The 13419-nt window shown below is 41.7% G+C and overlaps 1 protein-coding gene across 3 annotated transcripts; it reads left to right on the top strand.

The window, feature by feature from the left end:
* Positions 1 to 187: 187 nt before the first annotated feature.
* Positions 188 to 9677, top strand: clk2a (CDC-like kinase 2a). 3 transcript variants are annotated; one of them, XM_077009473.1, is made up of 13 exons: positions 188 to 348; positions 1850 to 2043; positions 2194 to 2443; positions 3448 to 3538; positions 4391 to 4457; positions 5046 to 5162; positions 5308 to 5474; positions 5713 to 5807; positions 5927 to 6056; positions 6512 to 6594; positions 7902 to 7981; positions 8154 to 8244; positions 8342 to 9677. In XM_077009473.1, the coding sequence occupies exons 1-13, from the start codon at positions 241 to 243 to the stop codon at positions 8531 to 8533; spliced, it is 1665 nt and encodes a 554-aa protein (XP_076865588.1). In that variant the 5' UTR covers positions 188 to 240; the 3' UTR covers positions 8534 to 9677. The 3 variants fall into 3 exon arrangements, with proteins under 3 accessions (XP_076865588.1, XP_076865589.1, XP_076865590.1); XM_077009474.1 differs by having other exon boundaries at positions 213 to 348; positions 1724 to 2043; XM_077009475.1 differs by lacking the exons at positions 188 to 348; positions 1850 to 2043; positions 3448 to 3538 and having other exon boundaries at positions 2303 to 2443.
* Positions 9678 to 13419: the final 3742 nt, after the last annotated feature.

Genomic DNA, 13419 nt, shown 5'->3' with positions numbered 1-13419 from the left:
TGCACATTTCATTTTGTGAATGTACTTGAGTTATACTTAAACTGGTTTGGATAGAGCCTCGGTACTAAATGTTGTACGGCGTGGGTGGAGCGCGCACTCGCTCTTCGCTCTGCCTGTCGCGCGCACTCGCTCTTCGCTCTGCCTGTCGCGCGCACTCGCTCTTCGCTCTGCCTGTCGCGCGCACTCGCTCTTCGCTCTGCCCGTCGCTCGTACTCGCTCCTCGCGCTGCCGGTCGCGCGCATGCTGAAGGGAGGAGGCACCCTCACATTCGGCCAGAGAGGAGCTGAGAGCCGAAGCGCCAACACGGATTTTCTTTGGGATAAACGCACAGGCCTCGCTGCTAAAACGGTAAGAAAATGACCGGATTGAAGTTGAATGTATGGGGTTTAATAAAAGGCACCAACATTCCTCCAGTCAAATCCCGCAGTTTGCCCGCTATCTGTCTATCCGAACTAGCGAGCGGTTCGCAAACAGCCCTCTCGCGCCAGTCAAGATGGCGGCTGGCAGAAACGCCGTTTCCGTGGGAGGATGTAGCCAAACGAGCACTTAGCTAACAGATTAACGTTAGAATGGCAGCTAGCTGACCTACCAAAACAGGTAATATTACATGCTGACGTTCCTGTTTTAGTGTTAGCTACATAATTAGGCGTGTTGCCAGTGACGAGTACAGTGGCAAGCTTGCTAGCTAACTGCCTAACCTACCTAAGTTTATTAGCCATAATTACTCTGCGCGAGAGCTTACTAGCCTTATATACTAACTTCATATTCTAACCTTTTACACGAACCTTATATACTAACTTCATATACTAACCTTATACACGAACCTTATATACTAACTTCATACACGCACCTTATATACGATCCTTATATACTAACTTCATATACGAACCTTATATACTAACTTCATATACTAACCTTATACACGAACCTTATATACTAACTTCATATACTAACCTTATACACGAACCTTATATACTAACTTCATATACTAACTTCATATACTAACCTTATACACGAACCTTATATACTAGCTTCATATACTAACTTCATACACGAACCTTAACTACGTCAGTATGCTTACGGTTTTCAGTTTTGAATACTAAGTTTGTTCGATGCGATGTTATTTAATTGGATATATATACGCATTTCTATAAATATAAAATTATGCCAACAGAATCATATGAAATAACGTTATGTTAACGTTACGCTAGCAAACAATTTAGAACTAATTGGTAATAAGCAGTCCGCTAACGTTTGCACATTATTTAGCTAGCCAGAGGTTAGGCGGTGATCACCAACAGCTGCTAGTTAGCTATGATCTAATATTTAAGCTAATATTTGTGTCAGTGACTTATCTTTTAATGTCAAATGCGAAAATGCAAAGTAATTTTAAATTTATTGAAATGTACACATAATTCTCATGTTCAAGAATAATTTAAGTCAGCCAAGTTACCCGAGTTACCTACGTGAATCACAAGAACATAAGAACACCAGAACCCTAGACGTCCTAATGTGGGTTTGTTCTATCATGCCTTCCAGTCAAAATGCCATAGATAGTGTGATCATGCCCGTTAAACGAGGTTGAGATGTCAGTGTTTACTGTCACTGTTGTGCATAGTGATGAGTGATGGTGTCATGTTAGTCTTTTACTCTTTTCCATAAAGTTTTGAAAATGTAATAAGTTTTAAAATGACTTGTAAGCTACTTCTGTTTTGTCTTACAGATTTAATATTCATATTAATTGTTGAGTGAGGTAGTCCAATTTTGTATGGAGCACTATTGGAGTTGAGTGGAGTGCCTTGGTCCCTGGCCAGCGCAAGTACGGCGTGTGGGTCCTGTATCCCTCCAGATGCCGTACTCCAGACGGTACCTGTCCTCAGAGCGCGTGAGCCGCGGCAGCTACCAGGACCGACATCGTGAGCGGGACCGAGCGCGGGGGAGGAAGCAGAGGCACCGGCGCTCGCCGTACTTCTCCAGCAGCAGCGAGCGGGAGAGGAGGGGGCGTGGACACCGGCAGGAGGGTGGCTACGCACGCTCCAGGAGGTAGACGAGAGAGAAAACCTACTCATACAGAGCTTATTCACGGCCTGTTCTGATATTGAATGAGAATTTGATTTTATTGAATTAAAACAAATCCTTCTGTAAATCAGTTCAGAGAACGTTAATATAGGTGCTCGTGTCTCTCCTGCCCAGTTACGACAACCGTTCACCGGACCGGCGGCCGTACGACAGGCGATGTGGCGAGAGCTACCGACGGCTGGAGCAGAGCAGAGAGCGCGAGCGCGGGACCCTGGACCACTACCACTCCCACGACGCCTCGCCCAGCTACGACTACCGCCGCGCACACGCACGCGAGCGCGGAGACTCGCGCCGGCAGAAAGGCAGCAGGCGTAAGCACAAACGAAGGCGGCGTAGAACCAGGTCGTTTAGCCCATCCTCCTCGGTGAGTACTGCCCAACCGGAGACCTGCTCTCTCTTGTCACCTGTCTCCGTCTCTACCTATGGCTTTGGTTTTGTTTTTTTTTGGTTGGTTTTGTTTTATTTTTTTTTTCATTTGTTTTTGTTTAATAATGTTTTTCTTCGTAGCTCCTGGAGTGGGTAAGTATAAACTCCTTTGTTTTTGTTGGGGTTTTGTTTTTTGTTTTTGTTTTTTGTTTTTTTTCTTTCCTTTTTTTATTTAGTTTGAACGTTTTTGTGTGATAGTATTAGAAAGGCTAATTCTTGGATTAAGTGTAGGGTTATCCTGTTCCTGTTTTAAGTACCTGAAGGCAATACGTTTTAGTCCTGATCTAAATTCATATTTCTAAATCATTTTTTACCTTTTAGTCAGTATTTACGATAGATTATACAGGGTTCATCGAGAAATACTGTTTAATCAAAGTAATTTTATCAACACACTCATCTTTCTTTAGTCACCTTAGAGTTGAAAGAGAGAAAAAGTGTGTAATAATGACCAAGATTTGACTTGATATTTGTTGATTAACATATTAGATTTTCTCTTCATCCTTTGCTTTCACTTTTCCTTCACTGGATAGGGAAGCTTGTTTGAAACTGTTTAATGTGATGGCCCTGAGTGACCAGTGTTTCTGCTCAAGTGTACTCTGTGCTCTGTATGAGTTCATGTTTATGATGCAGGTTGATGTGACTTTCGTCAGGGTCGCTAGGCAGAGGGTTGAAGGGGAGTGTGCATATAGCAGGAGAAGAGGGCAAATGTGATCTTTGACTTGTTCCCTTGCACTATATCCCTATCGTTATATATATCTCCTCACGTGGTGTCAAACGAATCGCCCCATGACCACCAAACCTACCTACAACAACACTGCTTCTCTCCGTCACCGTGGCTACGGCTGCCCCCCTCCGCTCTCCCCTCTCCGCCCACCCCCCTCTCCTCCCTCTGCGGTCGTGCCGTGACCTCTCACCTGTGACCCTGGCGGGGGCCGAAAGCAGCGGAGTGTCAGCGGGACGCGGGCGCTGTGTGTGCGGGACGACGAGGAGGGTCATCTGATCTGTCGGAGTGGCGACGTCCTGCAAGAGAGATGTACACACTGCCACTACTACTACTCCTCTACTCCTATATCGTAACCTTTCTCCCTATCAGTTCCAGCACAGAGCAGACATACTCAGACACGGGAGGGCAAGAGGTCATGATGATGGTGATGGTTGTGGTGATGTCTAGGCTGCACTCCGCTGTTGTCAGAATAGACCAGAACGTTCAAGGGTGCAATGAATGTGTTTACTTTTGGTTTGTTTATTTATTTATTTTAGCTACTTTCTTTTTTGAATGTTGATGGGGTCATGGTAGTGGTCTCCAGATACATCACAATGATGTTTAAAAGCTCAGAGGTGACCCGTTTTTGTTATACTTCTCTATAAAACCCTTTAGTCAATGATCAGTGATCTGTGGATCAGCCTTTTTTAGGTTAATAACTAATATGGCATTGGGTTTCTTCTTTTAGCATATTTTGCTTACATTTATATTAAGATAGTGATGGCTAATGGGTTAGTTTGGGGGGAGGGGTGAGAGATCTCTCTCACTGTCCGTTATTTGATTAATTTTGTTTTATTGGCCCCAGCACTTTCAGAGCAGTCTTTGTTGCTCTGCTGACTGGCCTTATCAGTATTTTCAGGGCTGGAAACAGTTTGCTTGCATTCATTTTTCAGATTTTTGGTTGGTTTGTTATTTCATTGTGTTGAAGATCTGCAGATTTGATGATTGTCCATTTAGGCTAATTTGTAATGACCCATGCAAATAGAGGACCAGTGCAAAAGATGCTAGCACATTTACCGCCTGGCTTGAGGATGCAGTGCCCTCGTGTTCTCTTTCTAAAGACTATTCGTCTGTCCCCTTTTCTCTCTTTCTATTTGTCTCTTCCCTCTATCCTGCTCTCAGATGAGATTGTTGGCACTCTGGGGGAGGGCACTTTTGGGAGGGTGATGGAGTGTATTGACCATCGCAGGTAACACAGCAGCTCTAAAACACACACTGACAAACAGCACTTTAAATGGCCCTGCTTCTGTCATCTCTTTAAAATTAGGCTTTAGTCATACAATACTCTCTGAAATTATTACCATTTATTTTTACTTTTGTATGAAGTCTCCTCTGTAGCTGACCTGAAGGTCTCAGGTTTTCATCAGGGCACTGGGTGGAGCTCCTTTGAAATCCTTAGCCACCCTAATTTTAATTTAAAGGTTTATATTGAATTGTCCTGTTGGAACATTCAACCATGAGCCAGTTGTACCTTCCTAGCAAAGGCAGCTAGATTTTTATTTAAAACATCCTGGAACTTGTTCATGATGTCATGTATCCAGACAAGGTTCCCAGGGTTAGGGTCTATGGAAGAACAATGTCTTGATATCTAGTTGATCCACCACCATACCTCATTCGTGGGGATTCGTGACTCTTCATGCCAAACCCATTCCGGATCATTCTGAAACCTCTCTGTATGTTTATTGAGAGTGCTGTGTGGTTCTTCAGACGGTAGTACATAGATGTGTAGTTAATTTTGTGTGGGTTTTAACATCATTGCCCTTCTCTGGTCATCAAGGGGTGGAGCTCACGTTGCTTTGAAAATCATTAAAAATGTTGAAAAGTACAAGGAGGCAGCTCGACTGGAGATCAACGTACTGGAGAGGATCAACGAGAGAGATCCTGACAACAAGAAGTGAGGAGACTCTCATTCTCCAACACGCCATAGTGGAGAATGTCTGGAGATGAATCACCAAACAGTAACAGACTAAATTAGCCCGCCAGGTCTGTAGTTCACCTAATGTTTTTCTTCGTCCTGCCCCCTGTCTCCCCTCCTTCAGTCTGTGTGTCCGGATGTTTGACTGGTTTGACTACCATGGCCACATGTGTCTCAGCTTTGAGCTGTTGGCTCTCAGCACCTTTGACTTCTTGAAGGACAACAGTTACCTGCCCTACTCCATCAGCCAGGTGCGCCACATGGCTTACCAGATCTGCCTTGCTGTCAAATGTGAGTACATCAGTCAAACAATTGTTATATAGTGCTTTTTGGAAAATGAATGAAATTGTACCTGTATCAATTAGTAACTGCTTATTAACTGATGCCAGCAGCAGTGTGTGTCTGAATCTCATGCTTTAGATATACAGACTTTGATATGTCTGGAGTTTTGACACTCCCGTAGTAGTAGGTCTGTGGGTGAGAAGCTTCATGGTGCTTTTTATGTTCAACGTTAACTTCATATCTGCAGTTCTGCATGATCACAAGCTGACGCACACAGATCTGAAACCAGAAAACATCCTCTTTGTCAACTCTGACTTCACCATAACGTACAATATAGAGAAGGTAAGTGACTGGTATGGACAGGCAAGACATATTTTTCTTTTGCTTGATTATCATTCTGTTGTGTACTTTGTATACTAAAAAGGTGATGATGTTTTTATGTTGTAATGTTTGTGTGTCAGAAGAGGGAGGAGCGTACCGTTAACAGTACTGCAGTCCGGGTGGTGGATTTTGGCAGTGCCACATTTGACCATGAACACCACAGCACAATTGTCTCCACCAGACATTATCGTGCACCTGAGGTCATTCTAGGTCAGTGTTTTTGTTCAGTGTCAGTGTTTCCCCAAATCTTCCTTTCCCTAATCTGAACTCGTGTTGTGTTAGGTGTTATCACCTTAAGACTTTTTTGATAATCTATAAAATAGTTTTATTCACAGTTCTCGTACAGTAATAGTAAGAAAATTCAAGACTTCAGGTCACAACTGTGAGCCAGCAAGGTGTTTTTATGGACCCATAGCTAATGTGTGTAGTGATGTAGTGCCATGATTTTGCCACAGGGTGGCTCTCTGTTCTCCAAGACGGTTGTTTTGAATGTTAGAAGCTAGTCAGTCCTACAGTAGATGTTTTTAATAGACCTTTTTTATCGACAGTTTACTCCAAGCCTATGGAGTTCACTTGACTAGAAGTAAATCTCTTGAATATGCATGGTGTTTTACTGTAAGTGGTGAGCCAGTGCAGGACGTGTTTGTGTTTGTGTTTGCGTGCAGAGCTGGGCTGGAGTCAGCCATGTGACGTGTGGAGTGCAGGATGTATTCTGTTTGAGTACTACCTCGGGTTCACACTCTTCCAGGTACACAGCACTGACCTGCTGCTGTTCTCTATTCTTTCTCCCCACACACATGCCTTATTATTCCATAATTGCAAGTCATGGTAGAAGGTACAATTTATTTTCAGTTAAAGAGATGAACCATGAGTTTGATAAGGGTCATTAACACACATGCCCACGCTGAAGCCAACATCTGCCGTTTGATCTAAGGCACAGGTGTCAAACTCAAGGCCCGCGGGCCAAATGTGGCCCGCCGCGTCATTTTATGTGGCCTGCGAGAGCTTAAAAAGCCAAATTGTCAAAAAATAAAATAAGTAAAAGTGAGCAAAAACTACATTTCCCACAATTATCCGTGAAGTGACGGCATCTCGACACTGCGGTGTTTCCATATCGATGCGATTTTCCCAATAAGTATAATTGGGAAATACAAATAATGATCCCAAAATGTCCAGGTAGAGAAACACAGATGCAGATAGAAGGTAAGGTGGGAAAGCGATGTTTGCTCTTCAAGGAGAAAAACGGGTATGAAGCGGTGGCAGTTGTCAAAGAGTACAATATATGTCGGCATTTTGCGACCAAACATGGAGCTAAGTATGCCAAAATTAGCCATCAAGAAAAACGACGAATTGTCAAAGAATTAAAAAGCAAAGTGCGATCACAACAGAATGTGTTCACAACCACAAATGAAGCAGCAGTAAAAGGTAGCTTAGTTTTGGGTGAAGATATCGCCGCACTTCAGTCTTTTTCAGAAGGAGTATTATTTGATATTTCAAGTTTTGAACAATGTAAATGTGATATATTTGATCAATGTTTCTTTATTCACTTGGATAGTTTGATCGCTGATTGATGGAGTAATGTGGGTTTCATAACCTAATAAATTTAAAGGATTTATGTTATAATAATAGAGCAACAAGCAAACATTTTTTTTTACATTTACGCAAATATATCTGTAATATTTGTAACTTGAATAAGTAATAAATTCAGAGGTATTTAACATTTAAGGAGTAGATACATTTATAAGCTACATATGGGTATACATATAAAAACAATTACATATGTAACAGCATAAAAGCGTAACGTTTATGCTGATGTGGCCCGCAGTGAAAATGAGTTTGACACCCCTGATCTAAGGCAACAGCCCTCACTAATTCTCATCCTGACTCTCACACATACATGTGCACATTCAAATTGTATTAAGTATGAAAAGACTGAGTAGAAGATGTGGTTCACTCAGATTGAGGATCGTCACTGTGTGTGCTGATATTGTGCTCAGGTTTCTGCGTTTTATTTTGTGTGGCTCTCCATTTAATCTTTACTCTCCTCTTTTGCAGACTCATGACAATCGAGAGCACTTAGCCATGATGGAGAGAATATTGGGCCCTGTGCCATCCAGGATGATCCGCAAAACCAGGTGAGGTTGGGTACCCAGGCCTTCCACCTTACAGGCTTTACACCTTACAGGCTGACCCACATAAATTCCTACATGTGGTTAGCTGTGTATAGTCCATGTTCTCCCTGGCATTCTGAAATCCAATAATGAACCTTTCCTCATTATTAATGGTTGAAATATCCTGCTATAACAGGAAGCAGAAGTACTTCTACCGTGGGCGCCTGGACTGGGACGAGAACTCCTCAGCGGGGCGCTACGTTAGAGAGAACTGCAAACCCTTGCGGGTGAGAGACAGATATTACCTCTCAGTCTTCCATTTACAAATATTATGGACTGTGTTTGGTGTCCATCTCACCTTTGTTGCACATGCATGTCTTTCAGCGGTATATCCTCTCCGAGGCCGAGGAGCACCACCAGCTGTTTGACCTGATCGAGGCCATGCTGGAGTATGAGCCGTCTAAACGCATCACCCTGGCCTCCGCCCTCAGACACCCCTTCTTTCAGAGCCCAGTCAGTGCTAATGATGAGCCACCAGGAAAGAGTTGGGAAGGCAGCCGTGATATTAGCCGGTGACGCTGGTCTCCGTTGGCCTTTGCTTTGCGCCAAAACAAACTTTATCTCTCACGGATACAGAGGTGCTGAGATTTAAGGTGGAACTGAGCTTGAATACCAAGTTTGATGTTACTTGGTGAAACCTTTTGTTTTGAAGCAAACTCCTTGACCAAGTACTTTTAAGAAAGACTCAGTTATAATGTTGCACTGTTCTGTCACCTGAACTCTTACATTTTGAATGATTGGGGATAATGCAGTGGGGGCTTGTTTTGTCTTAAAGTGGAGCTGCTTAGATATATTGCAGATCAGATGCAGTACTGCTTTATTTATTTACATGTACACCCCAGTAACAACTCTATTTATACTATTCTTGGGTAGGAGTATTGTAAGATCCAGTTCTTATGGGTTTAATCTTTATGGGTTCTGAAGAAAAATGTCTTAAAAACTTAAACTTAAAAACAGTCTTCCACAGACCATGGACAAGATTGAAGGAATTTTACCCAATATAGAAGATGCGAAGTTGGTGGCAAAATTGTGAATTTTCTAGTTGCATATATGACTGAATGGATAAAATGGTCAAGTGAGTCAAGGTCTGCAGCACATCTGTTGTAGCAAAACAAAAACGAGGTTTGTGATGGAGTTTTTTCCCCTTTCTTCTTCTGCAATGTCATGAGTTTCACCTGGATCCAGGGTCCTAACTTGAGCTCCGTCCTCTTCTATCATGGTAGATTACGTTGCCGCACCATCAAAATAAGCTCAGTTCCTCCAGCTATCTGCTCATCACTGAGGCCAAATACCTTCCTCGGGTCGCCTTTTAGACAAGCACTCCTCTTGGTACGAGATGTATCGATGGTCTCTTCAGGAGCTACAGTTTTACTGTGTAGTTCCTTTTTTTTGAAAGACACTTTTTGAAATCTTTGTGTCATGTTTTAGCAAGACATGCGCACAAATGCTCTAGTGTTAAATTGTTCAAGATTTTTGTCTATGTTCTCAAGCACAGAGCGTTTGTGTACCTGTCATTCTTGCCAGCACAGGTTTACAGTATTTATTTTCACATCTAACTCAGCATTATTACTGTCTGTTTTTGTATGAAGTAAACTGTGTAAATCTGTACATATAAATCTATGTATCTATGACTGTATAGAATAAAGACTCTGTCCATGTGTCTGGTGTTTACTGAGGAAGTTGTGGCTGCTACACAGGCAGATATTTCCTTGTTGTTTGAGTTCATTTGCAGCCTGTCTGCTTTACCTCACAGGATGACTGGAGCTCTCTGCTGTGTTCTTAGACTTGTACACCGCATTATTCGTCCTGTCCCTACTTTAATACCTTGATTTCTTTTTAAAGAACTATTTAACAGTGTTTTTCAACAGTTGCTTCTTTTGATCTATCATTTGCTATCACCAGGAAGTCTTGAAGCTCAGGATTAGGGTTAGGTTAGGTTTAACTCTATGTGGAAACAGAGTTGGGTCATGGATGTGGGACAGAGTGTTCCAGGTCCCCAAATCTGGGAAGGTTGGCTGGAACAATCTGACAGAAGATCCAAGAGCAGGTGAAGATCAGACAAGTGGTGTGAGCTTATTGACAAGGAGATTTGAGGTGGATGGAGATTCTGAAGATGTATGAGAGTGGGTGTAATGCACTACTGCATCTTGGAACGAGGGAGAAGAGCAGACGAGTTGTGAGTCATGAGAGATTCAGCAGCGGCTGAGAGAAGCATTTTTGCATTTTAGCAATATTCTATAGGAAAAAACATTTATATAACAGAGCGTTCAAATAAACCGTGTTGGGAACAACAGATACTGGGACAAGGTCAGAGTTACTATATACTATAGAGAAAGAAGCATCTACAACTCTGGACTTCTTGGCTGAATCTCTTTGTGGTAAATTGTGTAAATTAGATTTTTTTTCTAAATTATTTCCTTAACCAAGGCTGGCTCTAAATCTTGACAGTTTCGCATTAAAGTTTCACATTAAAATTAAACATTAAACATTTCATATTAAAGCTGTAAACGTGTTTTATACACAGCTGGTACTGAGACATTTTTCTCCTGTGTGTCCTCTGTCCTTTCTTGCCCTTTATGGAGATGTTAAATATCTTTGCAGAGACATATAATTTTTCTGTAGATTTGTTCTCTTTCATCAATCACAAAAGTCCACCAGAAAACAACTTTTGTTTTGGTCTAACAGTATTTGGTATAATGGTTTTAATGAACAAGTAATAATCATTGAGAGGTGAAAGCATTCACCAAGATTTATTTACTCTTTACTGAAGCCTGATGTCTGATCCAGAACCAAACATGCCTGAAAAACAAAACTGGAGGTATTAAAAACATCTGGAGGCATTAATATATATTAACACATATTAACATAGGGATCTTCTCAGAATCTAGTTTTTAAATTTTTTTGTTTTATTTTGAATTTTTAACATAGATACAACCAATAACACATTTAAGAAAATCTACTTACATAAATGCTGTGATTCAAAACCAAGTATTTAAAACACAGTAACCAGTGAGGCAATAAAGAAGATGTAAACAAGTTAAAACAGTGTAAAAAGTAAATAAATTACAATAATATAGATAAATAAAACATAATGGGGCATGAAGAAATGTCAAAACTCATCACTCAAAATCTAAGATAAAGGCTATCCAAATGTGGTTATTTATACAATTATTGAGGGGGGGGGTGGGTCAGCTATGGATTCAAAAACTCTAAAATTGGACTCCATATAATATAAAATTTCTGTGGGCTCCCTGATACCTCATATCTTAGTTTTTTAATATGGAGAACTCCAATTAGTTCCTTCAGCCAATCTTCAGAGTGAGGTGGTGAGTCAGATTTCCACAATTTCAAAATGCACCGCTTAGCAATAACCATCCCATAAGCTACTACTGTACAGGCATTACAGATCCATATCTTCTAACATGCTGGAGGAACCCAGTAAAGCCAAAATAGGTTCAGGATTTAAATTTACCTGTAGTGCAGCGGAGTACCACCTAAAGATTGAACACCAAAAACTACTGAGTTTAGGGCACGACCAAAAATGATGGGCAAGTGTGCTATAGGAGTATCCCCGCATCTATCGCAGGCAGGAGAGGCTTGTGGGAAAATTCTATTTAATTTGGCCTTGGAATAGTGTAGTCTATGTGTAACTTTTAATTGTTTTAGTTGAAGGCTGTTGATCGAGCAGCGATGGATATTATTCAGGGCTTGTTTCCATAAATCATCGTGGATCGTCATATCTTAATATGAAAAAATGTTGACTAGTGACTAAATCAAATTTTTAGCCTCTAGGGAGTACAGGGCATTGTCCTCTGGCAAGAGGCCAAATGAGGGAGAACTTTGTTTTATGTAGTTTCTTAATTGCAAGTATCTAAAAAAGTGTGTTTTAGGTAATGGATATTTTGATTGTAATTGTTCAAATGAACAAAGTTTTTTTAATCTATATTCAGGTCTTTTATAGAAGCTATACCCTTGTGACTCCATTCCCTAAAGAAGCTGTCTGTAAGTCATGGGGAGAAAGCATGATTATACCAGTTTGGGGCATTCACTGCAGTGTCTGAAAGTTCACAAAATTTGCGAATTTGTAGCCAAATTCTTTCTGAATTGAGTAAGGTGAAATGTTGTTCTATGTGAGAGGACCACGGCCTAGGGCCCCCATACTCAAGTAGCGGCCCGCGGGCCACACCAGGCCCGCGGGCTATCTATTTATGGCCCACGAGCTTTTCAATCGCGCTATCCGCTCTTATTTTGAAATCGCGCACCGCGATCTCAAGACGATGCCGGGGATTGCCTTTATGGCAACAACAAACGACCCCCCCCTCCCCGTCGGTTCACGTTCGCTATAACCCCCCCCCCCCCCCCCGCCGTAACCGGCCCCGTCAGTGATTGAAAAAATAAAATGTGGCCCGTCATAATTTCTATTTGAGTACCCCTGGCCTAGGGGATGAAAAGAGAATTGCCTGGAGGGATGTTTTTTGTATCTGACTCTGCCAGGAAGGCATATTTGTAGAAGGGTTGTGGCCCTGAGCTAGTTGCCAGTACACTATTATTCTAACATTGGCTGCCCAGCCATAATGTAAAAAACAAGGCAGGTTCAGACCGCCGTGCTTCTTTGGTTTCTGCAGGTGTTGTTTAGAGATCCTGTGTGCCCTATAACCCCAGATAAATGGTAAGATAATAGAAACGACTTGTTTGAAATAGGACGCTGGGATATTAATTGGAATATTCTGAAACAGGTGAATCTAAAGAGTTTTTAATGTAGGATTTAATTACATTTAACATTTTACATTTAATTACATTTAATTAATTAATGTAGGATCCCCTCCTGCTCAGTTAAACTGTATAAATGACACTCACCTCTCCTCACCTCCTTCTCAGTTAAAGGGTATAAATGACACTCACCTCCTTCTCAGTTAAAGGGTATAAATGACACTCACCTCCTTCTCAGTTAAAGGGTATAAATGACACTCACCTCCTCCTCAGTTAAAGGGTATAAATGACACTCACCTCCTTCTCAGTTAAAGGGTATAAATGACACTCACCTCCTTCTCAGTTAAAGGGTATAAATGACACTCACCTCCTTCTCAGTTAAAGGGTATAAATGACACTCACCTCCTTCTCAGTTAAAGGGTATAAATGACACTCACCTCCTTCTCAGTTAAAGGGTATAAATGACACTCACCTCCTTCTCAGTTAAAGGGTATAAATGACACTCACCTCCTTCTCAGTTAAAGGGTATAAATGACACTCACCTCCTCCTCAGTTAAAGGGTATAAATGACACTCACCTCCTCCTCAGTTAAAGGGTATAAATGACACTCACCTCCTCACCTCCTCCTCAGTTAAAGGGTATAAATGACATTCACCTCCTCACCTCCTTCTCAGTTAAAGGGTATAAATGAC

The sequence above is a fragment of the Brachyhypopomus gauderio genome, chromosome 6 (assembly GCF_052324685.1).
Source record: "Brachyhypopomus gauderio isolate BG-103 chromosome 6, BGAUD_0.2, whole genome shotgun sequence".
NCBI lineage: Eukaryota > Metazoa > Chordata > Actinopteri > Gymnotiformes > Hypopomidae > Brachyhypopomus > Brachyhypopomus gauderio.
This window is presented reverse-complemented; position numbering and strand designations above follow the sequence as displayed.

Coding starts and splice junctions, on each gene's coding strand:
- clk2a (XM_077009473.1), top strand. CDS start 241: ATGCTGAAGGGAGGAGGCACCCTCACATTCGGCCAGAGAGGAGCTGAG. Junction 2,044..2,193: donor GGCTACGCACGCTCCAGGAG/GTAGACGAGAGA, acceptor TCTCCTGCCCAG/TTACGACAACCGTTCACCGG. Junction 5,808..5,926: donor TAACGTACAATATAGAGAAG/GTAAGTGACTGG, acceptor TTTGTGTGTCAG/AAGAGGGAGGAGCGTACCGT.